The sequence below is a fragment of the Phodopus roborovskii genome, unplaced genomic scaffold (assembly GCF_943737965.1).
Source record: "Phodopus roborovskii unplaced genomic scaffold, PHOROB, whole genome shotgun sequence".
Classification (NCBI taxonomy): domain Eukaryota; kingdom Metazoa; phylum Chordata; class Mammalia; order Rodentia; family Cricetidae; genus Phodopus; species Phodopus roborovskii.
In genome coordinates this window covers 1,207,941-1,230,231 of record NW_026125281.1, presented here as the reverse complement: position 1 = coordinate 1,230,231, position 22,291 = coordinate 1,207,941, and the positions used below count along the sequence as shown (strand labels likewise).

The following is a 22,291-nucleotide window of genomic DNA, read 5'->3' as shown; positions in this document are numbered from 1 at the left end:
GGTTGACTCATTCAAAATGTATGGTGTGTCTGACCCCCATATACTCACTTTTGAATACTTCATCCCCAGTTGATGTAATTCTCTGGGAAGGATCAGGAGGTGATTCAGTGGTGTGAGCTTTGAGGTTTCAAGAGACTCATGTTATTCTCAATATGCCTTCTGCCTCCTGCTTGTGGTTCAAGACATGTGTTCTTAGTGATTCCTGCTGCCATGCCTTCAGTCTGACATCATGACTCCAAACCTCTGGAGCTTTAAGCTCAGTTATACATTCTTATAAATGTCATTAGTCACAGTGTTTTAATTGCAACAATACCAAAGTAACTAAGACAACTATCCTCTTTTTCTGGTGTTATCCGAGTCATTTTCTTGCTAATATAGTTTATGGACAAAGTTTAGCGAACACTAAATCTACAGTCTTCCTACATCTAGCAAATCTGTGGCATTTTTTTCATGATTATAAAATGTCTGTCTGTCAGTGAAGTCATAATCTAGATATGGAGAACGAACGGCATCATCCAGCAGAGATCATCAACTAGCAGGGATGGACTTTAAGTGTAGAGAAATGAGATGAGAATTATATGCAACCTCAGATCCCTAGACAATGTCCCCAAACATTTCCAGTCTGTGTACTAGTAACTGAGGATGGAAATATAATCACGTACACCTCTGATTTCTTACTAGAACCGAATGGTGTGTAAGATTACAATGGCATTTCAACCCCCCAGTGTACGCCATCCTTTCTCCCTCATTTGTCTGTAAGCCATGCATATAAAATGCTAGTTATGCTAACTGTCAGCCTCCTTGGGTCCCAAGCATGTCAACCTACCTCCTATCTGAGGCTCCTATCTGAAACACCAGCATTCTGAGGCTGAGAACTGCCCGTAAGTTCAAGGCAACATGCATTCTACAGTGAGCTTGTCTGGGCTGTAAAAGGATACAATGGTTCAAATCTTTGGTAGGTGGTCCAGGATCGTATAAGAAAGCAAACTGCACAAACCATGAGGGCAATTCAGGTTCTTGCATTGGCTTTCCGCAACAAAATGTAAGATTAATAACTCCTTTCTTCCCAATGTTGCCTTGCATCTCAGGAAAGGAAACCTAATACAAGAGGTAAAAGGCATGGATTCATGAGCATGCCTCCTTCCTTGACTGATTTTTGATAGGACATTCTTGTGTGGGCCTAGTGCAGGTGACTACAGGATTCTCGAGCTGATGGTTGCAATATTTGGATGAGTCTAAAGAATAGTGTTTCCGAGCTGTGCATCCTATCTGTTTTCCAGCTCTTCAGTACTTTCTGCTTCCTCAGCCAGTGCCTTTCCTGAGCCTTACAAGAATAAGTGACGTGTATAGGACTGGCTCCACATCTCTTCCTTATTTTCTGCATCTTGAGCAGGCAAAAAAAAAAAAAAAAAAAAAAAAAAAAAGGTTAAAGAATTATGCATAGAGTGGGGTGGATCTTTAAGCAAATTAAAGGATGTTATAGTAGACAGAATTTCATTCCTATCACAAGTATTGCAAGGGAATTGATGCAATATTTCATTATTAGTGAGGTGTCTGTTAAAGGGTCAGTGAAGTAAGGACAGTGATTAAAGGGTAGTCAAAGTAATCTTCTGAAGGTGATTGACTTCAGTGTTTATGGCAAATTAATAAGTGTACCAGTAGGAAAAAGTAGTGTAATATGATAGGTGAACAGTTTTCCCAAGGAAAATAAAAATGAGTATAATGAAAACTAACATAGGCTGAGCTGTATTGCATGTTCAGGGTTCTCTTTTACAATATCATGTATAATATCTCAATTAATTCTCAGCACCATCTCCCCAAGACACCATGTGAGAGAGGGACGAAGAGCTAAGTAGGCTACCCAAAGACACACCTTACACAGCGTATGAAGAAGCAGATGGTTTTACAACAGGGTTTGGTTTTCCTAGGCAACAGAAATTTAAAGAAGGGGGCCATTCTATCGGGGCATGGGAGATGCACTGCTCTGGAGTAGTATGAAGGGAAGAGGCTGAAGATACAGCAGTAGCACGGGAGATTTGCAGTGGAGCTGTACACTGGGCACAAGTCTGGAGAACCTTATGCCTGTCAAAAATGATGGGCCTTCCGCAGGAGGAGCAGTGAGCCGAACACAAATGCGAAGAAAGCGATACACACACAGGAAAGTTAAAATTAGGCAGTGTCCTTATAAAATCTAGCTCTGTGTACAGTAAACACATCCCAGTTTGAGAGAGAGAGAGAGATGTATATTTGTGTATTTTGAGGGGACAGTTTCCAGAAACTTTCCCTTTCTAACTCTTGATTACATTTTGAACAATTTAACTGTCTTCCTGTCCTCAACAAATAATCATACAATTTGGCTTATTCATAAACTACTTCCTGAAACTATTTGTCTCTGTTCTTTTTTTATTTTATTTTTCTTGCCCTGATCCCTGCATGTATATTATTATCTCCACTTTATCTGCTTCTAAACAGCTACTCATTTAAAAATAATTGAAGTACTTACTGCCTATTCAGCTCTTTCATAATTATAATCATTACCTTGCTCTCTGACACCCTCCTCCTTTATGAATTTCATAGCTCACCTCTTATTCAAATGTTCTTGTGTTATAATGTTAGTGAATAAAGGACTATTTTCCTAGCCACACAATTAGGTAGGCATTGTGGGCTTCTGATAGCAAATGCTCACTTAGTGTGATGTCAGTAAGTCAGATGTCGAAAACTAAAATCAACTGTGCTAATTTATTTGGAAGTATTCCAAGTCAAAGTGTGTGTGCACAAAAGTAAAAATAATCTTTTGAAACATTAATTTTAATACATTTATGGGAAACAAATAAGTTTACCAGCAAGGAAAAAAAATACTAACAGTGACATTTTACAGAATTTAAGTAACAAAGCACAATACATTTTCACAGAAACAAATATATCACCACCATTGGATCACACTAATGGAAGGTTTATACACAAAGCCATTGGCCAGTATGAAAACCAGTGGTAATAACAATGTAACACATCCATTCATTCTCAACAGACTTTTAAAAATATACTTCCTGGCCTGCAGGAGTACTTGCCAGGATACAAACGAAAACCATGTGAACTCACTTCCATCAACACTAGCAAGCATCAACACTAGCAAGCTCTAGGTGCTACTTCATCCTCTAGCTACTAATGATCACCAGGTCGGTTCTCACAACACTATTTGGACTTTACCCCACATACAACTGAGGCCATTCCACCAAGGCACCAAATATTTTCCCTTGGAAATTAAAGGTTTATTTTATACAAAGTAACGAGTGCAACATCAGGACTTAATACTCTGCACAGCACAATTAACAGAAGAGAACAATTGCCCAGTCCTAAGGGTAAGGCAGTTAGAGATGTTGAGAAGGTAAGAACATAGCACTGGACTGGTAAAAAGAGCGACTTAAGAGTTTCTTTACATTTTAAGGTTTTTTACTTCTCAATGCACCAGATAATTCTCTAAGGGCCATTCACATTCACTGCTTATATTCATTTATTAGTGGCATATACAAAGCACCATTTAATATAATATAACATATGGAATGTAGAACATTATGACTATGTAATAAACTGTAGAAATAGAAATAACTGCTAAGAAAATATAGCAATATTTAACACAGGATTTCTAAAACCATTAAATGTTCATTACTTTCCCCAAAGCTAATGTCCCATGTTTTGTTCTATAGACTTTGTCTCTCAAGAATGGCATGCATTTTTGCACTCTGGGGGTGGGCTGGCAATACTTGTTTTCTTCTGTAGAGTTACAGTTCTATACATATTTCAGAACTGGGGTACATGGAGCAGTCTTCCCAATCCCTTTCCAAGGGATCCCCATCACACAACAGCAAATACCCGGAATGCCTTTCCTCCTGGAGGGTTCTGTAAACTGCAAGAGCACAAAAGATACATTGAGGTCATGTGTACATATAATCCTCCCAATAAATCATTCTCTCTGAGCACAGGCAGGCAAGTAGCTCCATGAGTCCAGATGGCCCAATTGTGTCAGACTGCTGTAATTTACACTTACTGGGAAGCTCTGGGGAGGATGATGTAACCCTCTAGATCTTGGTTGCTGACTGGACTGAAAGTTTCCTAAAGAATCTTGAGACGCTTACAAGGAAGGAGAGCAGCCACTATACTGGTCCATGGCATCTGGGGCATGCATTCATGCATTGCCTCCTTAGATCCTAATACAGCAGAGCGAGACTGCTATTTCACTCTGGCTGGCTTGGGGATATTGGGACTTGAATCTGCAGTAGGTTTATACCATTAATAGTTATTTACGACCTAAAGCAATGCTAAGGAGTACTAGTTTATTATCATTTCCTAACTCTAATAAAATACACATTATAATACCATCACATAGTCTGAGTCTTAACATTGAGAATTCTGAAAGAAATGTCAGTGAAATTTAATGGTCAAATTTGTAAAGACCTAAAAATTTCCTCTCTACAATGGGAATCAACTTTGTCATTCTCTCTCTCTCTCTCTCTCTCTCTCTCTCTCTCTCTCTCTCTACCTCTACCTCTCTGCACCCAAGGACATTTTGGAGCTGTTTTCATTTTAAAGCAGACAGCAAGAATAATACAAAACTATTTTTATTCTAAACACATATATTATTTGCATTTTACACAAACCTTTGTTGTAATTACACAAACATTGTTTTGCAGTAACTTTTAAAAACTTAAAAATAGACACATTGACTATTTCTGAGGACACAGTGAAACTCCTTTCTATATTTACTCTCATACAGTAAGAAGGGAGAAAGTGACAGTGTGTGTGTAGATAAGCACACACAATGCTGGGTGTTCACGAAAGTAGAAAAGCAATCTAAAATCATCCTTTTTCTGCAGGGCACAGGCTACAAGCCCTGGGAAGGATGTGTGTCTGGAGTGTTTCTTTGGACATAGTGATGCCCTGGACAAAGCTGCACCTCTGAATTCATGGAACCAGTGTTAAACCTAGAGTTTGTTACATGACTGTTAACTGATTGCTACATAACCTTGGGCACGTCAATTACTTAACCCACTTTGAACCTCAGCTAACACATATATAAATCAGGGTTCAGACACAACATTATTCAGCTGAAGAATCCACCAGAGCCAGTGAAAATGCTGGAATATTCATGCTAATTAAAACCAAAACGCTATCCTCAGTTCTGGTAGGATGTCAATTATTCTTAAAACAAGCTTTAAGCGTGAGAGCAAAATGAAACCCACTTAGATTATAAAAGATGTGTTGGATTTCATAACTCGGGAACCTATTTTTTATATCTTGTGCTTGCTTAGGAAGGTCATGACCCAAGCTGCCTTCTCAACCATGGCCTCCTGATATACTCCCATCCAGAGGCAGATGTACAATATGAGCCTCTTAATCGGGAAAGGCAATGCGGTCTGTCCATGGGACTGTCTTCATGTTCTTAGAGAAATGACTAGAGACCTAGATCCTCTACTATAATTTTGAAATATTATTCAGGAAATAGCTAAAATGTAGACATCTGCACAAGTAAGTGGAACTTCACATTTGTTCCATAAATACTGATGATTCAAAAACTCACTGAAAGTTCATTTCTTCTAATGTTTATTAATAGTTTACAAATGTAATAGACAAATTTTCCCAAGTCATGAGACATGTGTCACACTAATGAGCTGACCAGCAAACGATGGCCTGAAAGAGTTCATTTATATCACACTAAGCATCCATGTTTCAATCAGAAAGAGAATTTATTTCTAGGGAAAAATAAGATTCATTGTTTTGGCCAAATACTTTGTCAGATAACTGGATTAGAGAAATACTCAGTGCCTTGCACACCTAGAAAGATTTAAATATGAAAACTAATCTAGGAAATCTGAAAGAGGATGAAGGCAATTTCTTTTTTTATAAGATCAATTAACAAAAGAGTGGTTCTCTGGGTAATCCGATTTTCACGTTGCTTTTTCCTAAGCTTGCAGGAGACATTCACGTCTGGTACTACAACTCCTCTCATCCCAGAAGGGCCAGCAGCCATGCAAGGATTCATAGGAAACACGCCATTCAGCCACTCAGACACCATTCTAAAGAACTGGAAACTAGCAACAAATAAGACAGACCACAGACTGAAATGTAAAATCATGTGCATCTCATCTGACTTTACCTTTCTGAGAAGATTCCATTTTGAAAAGAAGCAGTGTACATCTTCCTCTTGTCCACAGGCATGACATCCACATAACCACCGTTGTTTCGTATGACCCCAGCATGCACTGCTGCTCTGCAGATACTAGATAGCTGCAGAAGCAAAGACAATACCATTAGAAATAAATTCCCTGCTGGACTTGCCTATCTCATGCTTCTGTAGTATGAGGTCTCTGGCATCTATTTGTGAAGCCAGTTGAGTAGCTGTGGCATAATGTTTCACATATAAACCAATTCTCAAGTCTGAATGCAGAAGCTAAGAGTAGCGGTCATAGTGAAGCCTCATCACCTCCACGTTTCCAATATGGGAAACACCTGTCCTGCCCTGGTAACTGTTTTATAACCAAAGCAGGACCAAACAAATTGATTCCTTTTAATCCTTCAAGCATTATTTGCCATTTGTGAGTCTCAGGCTTAGCCAATGGGTATTGGGACACGGGATGAAACAGTTATGATATGGAGGAGATGGCCTTACTTACATTCAGATTTTACTTACACACAACCCAACCATGGCTCTGCCCATATCTATGACCCATTTGCCAGAATGCAGGCATGCACGGAATGCAGATGCCTTTACTCTAACGAAGGTAATCTATGCACAGCTATTTTATTGTGCCATTCACACATACACAAAATCCAAACCAAACAGAAATTCTACAAAGCCTTTTTAACGTTATGGGTCCAGGTGCTTAATTTAAGTTTAAAAGCACTGTCTTCCAAAAGCAAAATCCTTTTATCCCACAGAAGCCTTCCCTGGACCCAGTATTGGCTTCAATCAAAATGTTCTATGGAAACACATCGATAGCTGGGAAATGAGGCAATGCTGCACAGGAAGTCCATGAAGCGTTTAGGCATCCCACAATCCACCTCACTTCCCTGGTCTTTAGATTTTCCCCAGCCTGTGGCTGGGTTGTCTCAGTTTGCATGTGGGTGGTTCCATATGCTTTTTTCCTGACTTTTCTTACTTAATTTTTTTTTCATTTTACATACCAACCCTAGTTCCTCGTCCCTCCCATTCTCCCTCTCCAACTCCCCACCCCGACCCCCATCCACTCCTCAGAAGAGGTAAGACCTCCCTGAATGTGGGTGACAGTTATGTGGCTTGATCTGTTGTGGGGCATCTCTGGCAATGGGACCAGGACTTATCAAGGGTGTTTGAACTGGCTTTCTGGAGCCCATTCCCTATGAAGGAATAGCTTGCTCAGCCTTAGTTGGGGGTGGGGTGGGGTCCTGCCTTCACTTGATATTCTGTATGGGTTTTAAAGTTCACACAAGCACATGTGTCTGGTGAGCCGTACTGCATGGCATCAGTCAGGACTTATTAGCTCCAAGCGTCTGAAGGCCCTGGTGTCTAATCCTTCTGCTCTTGCTCTACTACAAATGCTGTCTGTCAAACACTCTGTGGAAGAGGCATTTCACACAGCAGGTTAAAACCCAGACTGCATTGGTCACTGTATCCAGGACAGATGCTGCTCATAGTAGATTAAATTAACAGTAATTCTCTGCACATTTCATTTCAGTATTCCTCTTGTTGTATTAAAATTGTATAATCAGCACTTCCTCCTCAAGACAGCAAAATACTTACATGTGACATTCACCAAGCCCTGTAGATATTTTTAAGAGTACCGATTGCTTGTGAGCGTGCAGTCAGCAGGCATTCCTACTGAGCTTAAAGGTAATATCTTTCCCTACTCATACTTTAGATGAATATATTATTTCAATGATACATTTCATCTGTGAATATAGTACAATTTTGAACACATGCAGGATTAATGTGGTTTGTAATAATTTACAAAAGATGTGTATAGTAGCAGAATATACAACACACTTCTAGCTTTGTAGGCAGGAAGAGAAGAACAGAGAGGGAAGGCAAACCACAGGAGGTAGCTGGCTGATTCCTCCGTACCTTTCCACGCCAACTTTAACTAGAGAAAACACATTTTGTGGGAGAAGAGAAGATTGGCAGGTGTAGTCTACAGCTCTGCTGTTATTATGTGATAGGATCTTTATACTTCCAACTCACTCTAGCTAACAATACATATTGTCTACACATGACATTAATATCCTCCAGGTAGAAGTTCTAGCAATACCCTCACTAGCAAGAGAGGCCGTAAAGGCAGAGTTGCGGGGAGGACGTTTTGAAAGACTTTTATCAGACAAGACTAAAATGAGAAATTTTGGAAATTAAAGAGAAAACCTTCAAGGAACGGGAATAGCTCCTTTTGCATGGTCAACAACCTAACTGAGGATGCTTTGGCAGACAAAAGCAAAGATTGAGTTAATTGCCCAGCAGCTGCCTTCAGGGAAGTTGCAGGCGAAGCATAACACAGGTCACAATGCCTGGTGATGGCATCTTTCTGGAGCGGGGGCACTCACTATGTATCTCACAAAGAAAGGGATGGCAACTGAGAAATAGAGAACACTCTCAGGACAGGAAATGTTCAGGAAAGACTGTGAGGATGAGCAAATTCCTGGCGGCCACAGGACATTTCAGAAAGCAGAGCTGCGTGGGCAAGGCTCGGACTTAACTAAATGTGATAAGAAAAGTGAGGTGAAGCTCATAACCCTAGTCGCCGTACACAACCAGTGCTCCAGAATGTTCCACTGGATGCGTACATCAAGGAGAGACGTCCTGCATCAGTAACTCTGCCTTTGAAATTTTTCAGTGCCTTCCAAATATCCGAAACGTGAATTCATCAGGGTACAAATGCAGAATCTCCATCTCTGCCTCCCTCCCGTCTTCCTCCATCCCTCTCCCTCTCCCCATTCTCCTTTAATCTTCAGTTCTCCTCTGCCCAGAGCTTGCTAATGCTGCCTCTTGTGGCTGCTGCACACCTTCCTAGATTCCATTCCCACCACCAGAAGAGTTTCTTTGCGACCCTCTAGCGACCAGTGCTGCAAAAGCCACGTGGGATGTGTGCATCCATTCTGAAGCCATCCCTGCTGGAGTCCCTTTTCTAACCACCCTAAAGTCACACGTTACAACCTACGGGCAGATAGTTCCCTTCTCTGTGTATTTTAATACATTATCTGGTTTTGACCCTTTATCTCTTGTCAATTGCCGCTTTGGCAGTGAGAATACGATGCATATATTTGATAAATTTATTAAGTATCCAGTCTGCATCTCGGACACAGAAGAACCAAAAGAAAAATTGAAGAGAGGCAAACTGCACCTCCTTCCCAAGAATGCCTCCTGATTCTCTTAAGTGTCTTAGATATGGGCAAGGCATTAATAAAATAACTACACAAGCATAGTTTATGTAAAAACTCATTTTTGATGACCCTGATGATTAACTGTTCTGAAAATATGTGTACCAGCTCAGAAACGGGCCCCTGACCATACGTAGAGAACATATGCACATCTAAGTGAGTATACATTCATATAGTTGGAGATATCGGAAGCTGCACAAGGTGGCATACTTACATCAGAATAAACTCTGGATCCGATTACTCGAGCATAATGTGGATTTGCCTGCATGCAGTTGCGAGGACAGTACACTCTGAATAAAATTAAACACATAATGTAGGCTGGTAAGTTCAGTGCTTCTCAATAATAAAACAAAAGTCCTATGTAGAAATAAAGTCAACACTGTAGGCCCTGCTTTCCCTAATCTCTCTTGAAACAGACCAACTGTAATCCAGGAGTCGGCACAGCAGCTTCTTTCACTTGTTTTCAGGGTTTAAAAAAAGTTATCTTTTTTGTGTGGGGTGTGTGTGTGTTTTAATTTACACAGAAGCCCTCTGACTTGGGAGCTCAAAGGAGAAAGAAGCTTGAACAAAACCCCGTGCACCTGAGTTTGGAACTCAGTGTCAGTGGAATTTAGTAAGCAGATGGCGTGGGAGATCACAGTGACTGCCTTATGACAGAGTTTGCTTCCTAACAGACTCCTCTTTCTGCATTCACATCCTCGGTGTCTTCTTCAGGCTCAAGGTCTTAGTTCCATCGACAAACATTTAATTTCCAAATTCCCATCTCCACCTGGGATTTGTCTCAGTTCTCCTCCGAATCCCTACGGCTCTCAGCACACTTCTATCTTACATCTAATGAATATCTCCAACTGATTGGGGGGGGAATAAAACACGTCTCTCAACAAGACCTGTTCTTCAGTGGGCTCCTCATCAAGACACAATGCGACTCGATTATTACAGGGACTTCTGCAGAAGCCTCTGCTGAACCTCTGTCCCCTCTTCAACTTATGTCTTCTATTCAACTGGGAAGAAACTCTGACCATTCATAATGAAAGCAAATAAGATCAGCGTTTCCCTAAAGGAACTTAAACCAGGATGAGTACAGACATGATCAGCCACTTACAGCAACAACCCCCCCCCCATGACCTTGCCAGACTCCAATCAATTTACACATATTTAAACTAAAAGATGCAAGCCCAAATATGCCACTCATCTCCTCTAGTTATCCCAAAGGCTTTCACCCTCACTGAAAACAAATGAACCAGTCCTTACAATATGTTCTGTGTATTTGATAAATTTCTATGCCGGCCCTCTTCTACCTGCTCTCCGTGTTCCAGGTAAGGGCAGCTGTTCCTGAACCATATGGAATATGCCAGGGACTCATGTCTCAGGGCCTTTACAGAACTCACTTTGCATGGCATGTTCTTCTTTCAGATAGCCTGTTTTGCCATGTAGATATCTGATTGGCTAGGCTCATTTTTAAGAAGATTCCACAAGCTTTCTATTTTTTAAGTTGAAACATCCAGTCCGTAATGATTAAATCATCCCTAGAGTTCAAGAAATGAATTTAAAAAGTAGCCAGTTGCTTCCTTTAATTGATATTCTCTCTCTCTCTCTTTCTCTCTCTCTCTCTCTCTCTCTCTCTCTCCTTTGTCTCCTCCTCTTCTTCTCTCTTCTCCTCTCCCTCCCTCCGTGTGTGTGTGTGTGTGTGTGTGTGTGTGTGTGTGTGTGTGTGTGTTTGTGTGTGTGTGTGTGTCTTGCACCCCAAGTAGGGACTTGAGGAAATATAAACTCAAACTGAAAAAAAACATCATTTTACATAGTATATGAGATTTTCAACAAAAAAAACCTATGTGAAAATCCCTTGTACGTGATTGCATCCATAAATTTTCTAACAGTGTGAATGAAAAGAAAAAACAAACTGAATTGAATCTTCACTCATCGATTTAGATAGACCTTCCTCAAGAAATAGATTTGGTTAGTTTGCATAATACCATAAAATCCTCAATACTGTGTACACTTCACAGTATATGTAAGTCAGAGCCATTATTATAAAAGGATCTATCTGAAGTTTCCAACAACTGAAATATGTCCCCACTGACTAGAAGTGATCTCATTGAATGCGAAAACTGCGGGGTAATTCATTCACCCCCCTATGGCTGTCAAACTATCTCCCCCGCCCTAGGCTCAGGCTGTGTATATAAATTGCACCGTACTCTGTGCCTATAGAAGGTGAGTGGCAACAGCTCCAACTTGATCTCCTACCTACTTGGAAAAATCCATGTAAAAGAAAAAGAGGGCAGCTTGTTTGGCTGTTTTAATATCATTCCATATATTACTGACAAAGGGGTGATATAATTACCAGTCCTTGACTCACATTTGCCTGTATATTCATAATAAAAATGCTAATGATTCATTTCAGATATTTACAGTTCTAATTATTTACATATAAGGTATATAAGGTTTCCAGTAATATTTAATAATTATTATTTATTATATATTTAGTAGCTATTCATTTCATAATTTACTTTGGGTTTTCCTGCCAGTTATGGAATCCCTGAGGACATATTTATTCTTATTCTTTTGGGATAATTTCTGTTAAAGGATACAGGATGGCTATGTCTACATGCAATATCAACTGTCCACACCACATCTCAAAGTAAGAGGCTTCCTACAGCCAGAAAAATAAGAATCCTATTCTAATCTTATTGGCAACTGCAATGCTACTCTTCAGATTAGGAACTAGGTAGAAGCTAAATAGTGATATTAAGATGTTGGAAGAATTTGTCATGGAGTGAATGTTATTGTCAGCCTCACATGTATCTATTGAAGACCTAACCCACATTACTCTTTGCAGACAGATGGGGCCATTGTGGAGGTAATTTGGCTAAGTGAGGTCCTAGGAGAAGAGCCCTTGTCCAGTTGGATTAGTGGCCTTGTAAAAAGGGTGGAAAGGAAAGAGTTCTTCCCACCATGTAAAGCCACAGAGTAGGTGGTCATCTATAAGCTAGAAAGAGAGCCACATTAGTGGCCAAGTCAGCAACACCTTGGTCTTAGACTTCCAATCTTCAGCAATGTGAGAAATAAATTTCTATACCACCCAGTGTGATATTATATTAGTACATGTGAATTAATACAAACTCTTTGTAGCACACATGACCACATGATCACATGTGTAAGATCTGATACCAGGGAATGGCTAACACTTGGCTAACACTTGGAGAAGGTACAGTAGGGGTACTTGGTTACATGTAGTATGTGGTGATGTCATGTCACTCGCTCTGGGAAGCAATTCTAGAGCATAAATAATACTAAACACTAAAAGAACCAGAATTTCAGATAAAAACAGATATCACAAGACCAATGTCATACACATTAAGTGACTGCATATTTGCATACATGAATATGCACATATCTATTTTAATTACATGGATGGGGAAATGTGGAAAGCATTACCTTGGACAATGTGAGGCAGGTTTATGAAAGGGACAGAGCTGTTCCACTGTAGTTTCACACGTCACAGCTTGAACTGAACAAGCAAAGCACGAGACAAATGAATCCACTTGAAGCAAGACATCCCAAACATGATAAGAAAACAAATAGGAAAAGATCGCTAACCTGTTACTTTGGAGACTGTGAAGGAATTAGCAGAATGATACTTGCTGCAGGCAAAAAAGAAATGTCAATCATTTGCTTATGGAAATTGGCAACAATGTAATTCCTGACACGCTCAGGTCTTTGTCTTTTAAACATCCTTACTAAAACGTCTAAGCAAATAGTATGAGCACACACAGCATCTATTTCATACACACATACACACAAAAAACAAAACAAAACAAACAAACAAACAAACAAAACAAAACTAACACTAATGATCTTTCTCTCCAGAACCAATTTAAGCCTTTACAACGATCAGTATAAGACAAAAACGATAGAAAAAAAAAAAATGACAGCCATCTAAAGAGGAAGTGGTTATTCAATTATTCAGTATTGTTAAAGGGTCTACAGTCAATGAATGAACCTCTTCTTATTGTATGAATCATCCAGAAAAACTGTTCCTTAATGTATCATCAACCGGTGACTGTTTTACTAATGCCGATTATTTACTGATGATGATATATGTATTTTGCTAAGTGAATAAACTAATAACATTATACCAAAAAGAGACATTGCCAATGACTAAAACCACACAACTGCACATATAACATGTCAGGACATTGATTTGCAAGGAACACTCTAATCAGATTATTTTTTATAATTATGAATTCTGATTTTTATTTCTTTTTTGTTTTTTGTTTTGTTTTTTGATTGGGTATCACTCTGTGGCTCTGGATGTTCTGGAACTCTCACCATGCAGACCTGGTTGGCCTTGAACTCACAGAAACCTCATTGCTTCCGCCTCCTAAATGCTGGGACTAAAGGCATGCACCACTATACCACCCAGCAATGAATTCCAATTTAACCTGTGCATGCAATTGCACACTTAGAGGAAAGAATCTAAGCTAGAATTCCTACAGAAAGCTTTCTGTGTGGAAGTCAATGTTCTTTTACTTGGAAGGAAAAGACACAGCACAAAGATGTTGCAAAGGCCTGCACTGCTCTTCTCTAAAGTACATATGAAAATGTTCCATGGCTTAGAATGGGACACATTTTACTAAATTTGAAGAAATGCTTAAGAAGTGAACCAACACTCTACAAAATTACACTGGCATGAAAGAACGTGCAATAAATTAACCTTCTTGGGGGATACTTCTGACCTAGCTGAAAAGCTTATTGCTTAACCTTAAAAACTGGCTATAATTTATATTAAAAAAGAAAACTCCTTTTATTTTCTGTGTAGGAGTTTTGGCTACGTGTACACATGCTCATAGTGTGCACGCCTGCTTCCTGCCAATTCCACAAGATGAACTGGAGTTACAAGCAGTTGTGAGCTCCCATGTGGGTGCCGGGAACCAAATCCTGGTGTGCTGATGGAGTAGCCAGTGCTTTGAACCACTGCGCCATCTGTCCAGTCCTGCGAGTGAGCAGACTATACATTTACACGTACTTATGGAATCTCGTGGCACTCTGGAATTTTACCATGCCCTTAAGCGAAAAGATTTAGCTTTCAATCTGGAGGCTTTATATGCAGATCGTCTGAGACACAAAGTGAACTCTGGAAATTAGCAACCACTCTCCCATAAATTCTCCTGTGGCTGGGTCAAAGGATACGTTAGCTCATTATCAGAACTTCATTCCGTCTCACAGAAAAGGCCATTCAGGTCCTTACCCAATTGTTTGAACACCGTTTCTGTTGGATTTGATGAAGTACTGCTTTCGTCCTTGTCTCGTGATGTCTACCCACCCACCTTCATTGTCTATTATCCCATAGTGGATGGCGGCTCGACAGATACTGGATTGCTTGCAGGGAAGGAAAAGACACAGGGTGTTACAAAACTCTAGCTCTGCATGAAGAAGTAAAGCACTGTGTATAGGACTTTAACCTAAATAAGCATTTCTGAGAAGGGAAAAACAAAAGCTACACTTAATATAAGCTGCATGTCCCAAACTGAAAATAAATACTATTCGAAAAGATTGTATTCCCAAGTAATTTTCATTTCTACTTACCATTTCATAGTGTACACTCCCAATGACTTTAGCTTTGCTGTCCAAGCAGCCTGCAGGACATTCATACCTAAGAGACAGTCATGGGGAGGAAAGGTCAGCTTCTCCGCACGCAGACTGCAAACGGTTCTTTTATCTTGTCAGCTGATGCCTACCTGTTGCAAGTGGTCCCTTTGCACTGGTCTCGCAATCTGACTTCGCAGGAAACAATCTGAGCTGAAAGGAAAACAAAAATACCAAAATAGCTTCAATAATTCTAAAGCTTCTAAAATGGGTTTTATGTATTATTCTAACATGTTTGGTTTGTGTCTTAGGTTTGTTTGCTTGCTTGCTTGCTTTTGGTTTATCAAGACAGGGTTTCTCTGTGTATCCTTGGCTATCAAGGAACTTGATCTGTAGACCAGGTTGGCCTGGAAATCGCAGAGACCTTCCTGCCTCTGCCTCTGCTGGGATTACAGGTGCGAGCCACCACCAGCTCCGGGCTGAAACAAACCACAAGTGTCTGATAAGAGATCCAGGTCTTACACATCTGCTGAGTGCTGACGACTTCATTTCTGTTACTATCATCCGATCTTGTCCGAACGTGCGTGTCCCGGACCTGAGCCTGTTGCCGTTCAATTTCATTGGTTTCTTCTTCACGGGGGGTGTAATACCCGTCAGACCCTTCTGTCAGAAGGAAAAGATTCAGAAATGATATGAATTTTATTTATGTGAGTATAAGTTATTAGCAAATGCCTTTCTACGCCTGTTGAGTAATTTAAAACTAAACATGCAGTATTATTTTGCCACAGGTTCTGACATAAGTTCACGGCTATGAAATACACACTACAGTTTTCATGCCCTTGGTTTTGTTTTGTTTTTGGTGTTAGTACTTAGTTAGCATTCAGTAGAGTTTCAATATGGTATCAATGATCAATGTTTTATTTCATAGAGACACCATGAAACTGACCTTGTTCTCCAGTAACATTAGGGCTTAAGGGATGTACCTTTTCCCCTTAAAGGCTGGGCATGCCCTCGTTATCTGTTACAGCGTCAATTTCCATGGTGTTTTTTCTTTTAGAATAAACTTCAAAATGCAGAGATTTTAGGTATAAATAGAGAATAGTTTCAAGCTTGGAATTTTAGGCTCCCCGCACCCCCCACACACACACACCCCTAGTTTGATATATATCAAGAGCTTGTCCTTGTCACACTGTAGACAACGGGAACCTGTTTTCATTTGCGCCCATAAACTCAGGACCCAGAAGAAGGTGTGAATACAGAGGAGTTTTAAGAGGAACACACCAGGTACTGGTGAAGGGCGGAGAGGATTCAGCTTTGGGAATATAGTGTGTATCAAGACTGTCGTGGAAGGAGGGCATGCTGGGAAATGGTTAGGAATTCAAACAGGGACATTCAATATAGAGGCAGAAGAGGCAGAATGGGTGTTTCCTGCCTGCCCATCACCACTAAGGAGCATTCAGTCGCTAAGATAACCAAAGACAGGCCTCTCCATTAGGACTGAGTATGGTTCATGTGTTTCTCACACCCATCTTCATTGTCAATAAATGAAAAATAATAATAACATAGAAGGTAAAATGTGACCGCAGGGATGCCCAAGTTCATGACTTTTCACAAACCTTTGTCATCTGTGTTATATCCACAAGCATTATTAATACCACATTCTAATTATATTTATATGTTTTAAGACAGGGTTTCAGCTATTCCAGGCTGGCCTTGAACTTGCGGGATTGTTGAGGATGACTTTGAACTCCGCCTTCCCAGTGCTGAGATTACTATTACTCCGGGTTAATGAGGTAGTAAGGATTCAACTTCTTGCACACTAAGCAAGCATTCTAGAACCTGAGCCTTACATTTACACATTAAGATTTCAAATGTGAATCCGGGCGTTGGTGCCACACATCTTTCATCCCAGCACCCGGGAGGCAGAGGCAGGCAGATCTTTATGAGTTTGAGGCCAGCCTGGTCTACAGATCGAGTTCCAGGACAGGCTCCAAAGCAATACAGAGAAACCCTGTCTCTAAAATCCAAAACAAGCAAGCAAGCAAACAAACAAAAAAAAAGATTTTTTTTTTTTTTTTTTTTTGGTGTTTGAGGGCACCAATTTTATAAGTTCTATATAAGTGTGGTTACACTTTTAAAATTGTTTTGGCATAAGAAATAGAGCCTATGGTGGGAAGTGAGGAGGCATCCTACCCATTGTTCATGGGTCAGTACAATACATAGAGATATACTTTTGTCCAAACTCTCAAAGCACTAAAAATGAATTAAGTTAAATTTCCAGATCCTCATGGAGGTAACTCTCAAGGACACATTAAGATGGCTCTTAAGATATCCATTCTCTGCGGTAGTGATGGGGAACTAGAAGAGTTTTCTAAAACCCTTGCTCCTGTCTTGTAGGCACATGACCCACTTGTATTTAGCTCACGATAATAGTATTTTAAAAATAAGTTGAGAATAATTATTCATATTTAAAATTACTTCCTCAAAATTTTTGAACTAGCACTCTGAAATGCATCCGGGTGATAGATAACTAGTGTAGTTTAGACTTCTCTTTAGTTTCTCAGTACTGGGGATTCCGCCTAGGGCGAGAGCTGGCCTTCGGCCACACCCTCAGCCTTTGGCCACACCCCCAGGAACATGCGCAATGATGCAAAGCTGGATGAACGGAGGTTTCCAAGCGAAAACTACATAACACTGACCTTTGTAGCACAGGTTCTCTCTACAGCCTCCTCCAAAACTGGGTGGGCAAGCAGAGCAAGGCCGTCCATGTTTGTAAGGGGCATGGCCCCACCAGTTCCCCCTAAAGAGAGCATCCACTCCATTAAGACATCCTGTAGCAGGATTAGGGCATCGCAGACATCCCTACTTAAACATTTTGGGAGTAATGATGCAGGCCTCTTAGGATAAAGACATATATTTTAATATGAATTCCTTTGGGACCAGGGTTATATGCAGTTAAGTGTCTCATTATTTTGAAAACTGCCAAAGTAACTTGGTGTGAAAACTACTAGAAATTTCAAAAATCAAACGTTTGAAGACAACTGAATTCAGAATATTCACCTATCTCGTGTATACTAATAATTTAAATCTGATCATCAGAATGGCTTTGCAAAATTTTAACATGGTCATTCAAGTCTTCTTTACACAGGATATACATACATACATACATACATACATACATACATATATATATTAATGTGTAGGTGAAAATCTCTCATCAAAATTGCTATTTATGGACTAGACTAGCATAATGTGTGAAGCTGAAAAACATAAAAATATTCTATGTCTTTAGGGAACATCTTGGTTTTAATTCTCCCATTCCCTTTAATCACTAACTAATGAATTAACCAACTATAATCACTGCCATCAGACATAAACCCAACTAAGCAATACCCTCTATGAATATACCTTGAAATTGGGAAAAAACAGGATTAGATAACTATTTTCACACTAGGAAAACTTTCCACAAGACACCCTCGGCCCCGTGCCTTGTCCACTCACTTGGGAGAGTAATTGCACACCAAGTAGACGGCCTTGGGCCATATCTGCCCCCAGATGTTCATGTTGTGGCACAGATTGATGGCACAGCCTATCCTGCTGCTGGTTGCCCATACCACCTGTGTTAGAGAGAAGAGAGGCTCAGGCAGGGCCGACATAAAATGAGACAGTAGTGCATCAAAGAGCAATGGAGAAAAGTGAAACCGTAGAAGCCAACAGTAATCATGCACACTGGAGTGAGAAATGTCAAATGCATTTCACTTGACATTGGAGTCTGGGCTTGTTACTCCGCTAATAAAAGAAATTTGCAGGCCATTAGCTTTCTATGCTATTATACAGTGTCAGCATTTTCAAAGTGCAAACTTACTAAATGATTCAAAGCTGCACCTACACCTTACGCTGTGAACACTTCCATGAAGAAGCTTGCTTAACTAGAGTAACAGAAGTCTATATCTCAAGTAAGAAGTAAAAGTCCTATGCTCAGAGGCCTTCTGTCCTAGACCCCAGTGCAGGAGGGACCTTTGTCTACTTAAGCCTGCCTTTCTTTGTTTGATTCGGAAATTAGGAATACACCCAATGCAAATTGTGAAAGACACATATAAGGTATACACACACATAATATAAATTCTTCACATATGTAAATAGTAACTGTAGATGATAGTATATTTTTTTTGGCATCAAATTGATTTAGAAGATGGCTAACTACTCCTCGACTGTACCTATTGGAGCCATGGTAAAATATTTTACATGTATAGCCTTTTAAAGGAAGTATTTTGGTATCTGTGAGAATATACTGCTTATAGAAATGGTCATGTCTATGCCATGAGATTAACAACGGTACAGGTTTTCCTACATATTCACATGAGATAATACAAGGTGCGAGCTTGTTTGTAACTGCAGCTACAGTTACTGATTTGGAGGAGCCAACTGCAGCTCCCGCAAAGCATACCTGAGTGTAGTGTGTGCAAACAGGGCCAGAGCATCGAAACGGACAATACGGGTTGCACTCATGCTCATATGGGTAGCTGAAGTCCTTCACTTCATCATACCACGCTTGTACATGAAACGTTGGGGGTCGGTATCTGTCAGAAGGAAAAAAAAAAATCACAGGGAACAAAAACGTTGAAGAAAACATAAAACTTAAATTGACAAGGCTTGGCAGAAAGCTCCTTCTGTGTAAGCTACAGATCTTAAATATACAAATAATGCTAAGATAAGCTAGGAAACTGGTGGCTGTTCTGGTAGGATATATGGGTATTCGTTGTTTCTCAGTTACCTCTTTTTACTCTGAAGTACCAAACATTAGAAAATTTGTTATCTAAGAGATTCATATAAAGTCCCTCACAGAAGCAGGAAGGGACAAGTCCCCCAGAGCACAGGGGAAGGGGGGGCAGTGAATGGAGAGAGTAGGAGAAAGCTAGGGGGAGGAGAAGAAAACATGTGCGACTAGGAAGATTGAGTCCGGGTAGGAATAGAAGACAGAAGAGAGAGAGAACATAAAAGAGAGAGCCAATATTGGTTTGAAGAGAAAATTGAACCCAAAGAAAGGCCCAGAGAACTACAAGACTACAACAAACTAACAATTTGAGCTTCTGTAGAAAGGCTATCATAAATGCCATTCCCGGATAGCAAGATCAACAACTAACTTATCCATGGAGCCCTCATCTAATACCTGTTGGAAACAGTGTTTACCCATACGTAAACACTGAGTCGAACTAGAACCCAGATGCAGACAGAGAGGACAAGACCAGGCGGCAGAAACACACAGAGACAGCCGACCTGAACAAGGAGGAGCTAACGGGCCCCCAGACTAATAGCTGGGAAACCAGCATTGGACTGACTCAGGCCCCCCTGAATATGGGTCCGAAGGACTGAGCAGTCTAAGGGACCTCAGACAGTGGAGCCAGGATGCATCCCTGGTGCACGAAAGGACCTTGCTGACACATCCCCCCATGGAGGGATAACTGTCTTAATCTTCACATGACCTGTCAGAGCTACATGACCCCAACTGGATGGCATTCCCCTACATATGGAATTGGGGTGGGGGATGGGAGGGGAGGGTGGTTAGGGGGCATGTGAGAGGGCAGATAGGGTAAAAGGGAGGGAGGGAGGGAGGGAAGGAGGGAGGGAGGAAGGAAGACAGGGAGAAGGAACTGGGATCGACACGTAAAATAATAAATTAAATAAAAAAATTAAAAAAAGAAGTGAGATTGTATAAGGAATTAAAAAAAAGAAAATTTGCAAGTGTAGATTAATAAACATTTCATTCATGACGTCTGTGTTTCCAGAAACAAAAAGCTGTGCTTTCCACTACCTTCCCCAGTGTGCTCCCAAATTCTGTCCAATGGAGGGCAGCAGGCTTGCTGGTCCATGCTCCCACAAACACGTTTCAGCCCAGGATTCTGCAGATCTTTCCAGCTCCACATCCCACGTCTACAGGGCAAACAGAACAAAACACAGACATTCAATGTGCACACCAGCCATTGCTCCAAGTGCGAAGCACGGGTTCTTGTTTTCTTCCTCTTTCATTAAGTGAACACATTGCTCTGGGTTTTTCCTCATCTGCCGCCCTGAGTTTTTCGTTCCTACTCAACTTCCTTGACGAATCTTTCCTTCTTCTAATGAGCCTACACATTTTTTTTTTTTTTTTTAGAATTGCCAGAGTGATCACAAAGGCATTCACCTGACTCTTCTCCTTAAAATGCGGCCAACAAAGGTATCTAGTGCCCACGGGTATCTAATGCAGGGTCTCCATATCTAAAGCATGTTATACCTTCAGGGCCTAAACCTGGTCTAAGCATCCTTTGGTTTTCTGCCAGGCAGAACTCTATTCTTGGCTTCCTACCCATCATTACCTAACATAGTCTCTGTGTTGCCTCTCCAACAATCCCAGAAGTAAACTCTGCCCTCCCTGGTGCTCTCAGAGCTTTTTACATTCCTTTGTTTGGCACTAATACCCTGTATGGTAATGTTTACTTACATGTCTACCTCTCCCAAGAGAGTGTAAATTGCCTGGAGGTAGTCATTCAACTCCAATGGTACCTTTGGCCTATTTTCTGTGTCTACTATATATACACAGTGGCGAATAAGTGCGTGTTGGATATGTGGAAAAATTAATGGAACTGACCACAATAACGTATACACTGTTCTCACTTACAAACATCAATGAAGGTGACTGGCTCATTTAAAATAATGTAAGTCAAGAACTAAGTAAGTTTTCCAAGTTCTGGATTTACTCTTCAAGTTCTTATTAGTTCAAAACATAGGCAGCTGTACAAGACATAATATTACACTCACAAAACCATGTAGAACTGTGTCCACTGACACATTCAGAACAGAACTCCACATAATAAAGGTCAGGAAAACAGTCCCGGGAATGGAACATTTGAACAATTTAAGGGACAGGTTGAAGAAGGGCACAACGAAAAAAATTATAGATATTTAGACACCTCAAAGCCAATGGGTAAGTGGCGTGAGCTGTCAGGGAAAAAGTGGTGGAGCAATACAGCTACCACAAAGGCATAAAGGAAAATAACAGCCATGTGTCTGTGTATTCCTCTAATGGGATTTCACAGGGTTGCGATAAGTACCCCCAATAGGAGAGTGAATTCTACACCAACTGGAGTGTAAGGACAGACAAAGTCAGTTAGTTCTAAAAAAAAGTATGTAGAGAATAATAACTTCAGAAAAATGATTTGGAACAGTGAGAGTGATCAAAAGAATTCTAGAATTTTTAAAACTGGGAGAAAAAACAATGAGATGGTATTGTTTCAAGCCAATAAATCATAAAGGCTAAGGGGAAACTAAT

General features: G+C 40.4%; 1 protein-coding gene across 1 annotated transcript in view; it reads right to left on the bottom strand.

Annotated features, from left to right (window-relative positions):
- Positions 1-3,808: 3,808 nt before the first annotated feature.
- Crispld1 (cysteine rich secretory protein LCCL domain containing 1) overlaps positions 3,809-22,291 on the bottom strand; it is a 36,897-nt gene continuing 18,414 nt past the window's right edge. The window contains exons 2-14 of the mRNA XM_051196545.1: positions 20,798-20,916; positions 19,433-19,565; positions 18,487-18,602; positions 17,685-17,785; positions 15,508-15,648; positions 15,138-15,198; positions 14,986-15,052; positions 14,648-14,778; positions 12,997-13,040; positions 12,835-12,907; positions 9,614-9,689; positions 6,152-6,282; positions 3,809-3,904 (exon numbers count right to left, since the gene is read on the bottom strand). Of these exons, the coding sequence (XP_051052502.1) occupies positions 3,853-3,904; positions 6,152-6,282; positions 9,614-9,689; positions 12,835-12,907; positions 12,997-13,040; positions 14,648-14,778; positions 14,986-15,052; positions 15,138-15,198; positions 15,508-15,648; positions 17,685-17,785; positions 18,487-18,602; positions 19,433-19,565; positions 20,798-20,916 (1,245 nt within the window). The 3' untranslated portion in view covers positions 3,809-3,852. The remainder of the gene's footprint in view (positions 3,905-6,151; positions 6,283-9,613; positions 9,690-12,834; positions 12,908-12,996; positions 13,041-14,647; positions 14,779-14,985; positions 15,053-15,137; positions 15,199-15,507; positions 15,649-17,684; positions 17,786-18,486; positions 18,603-19,432; positions 19,566-20,797; positions 20,917-22,291) is intronic.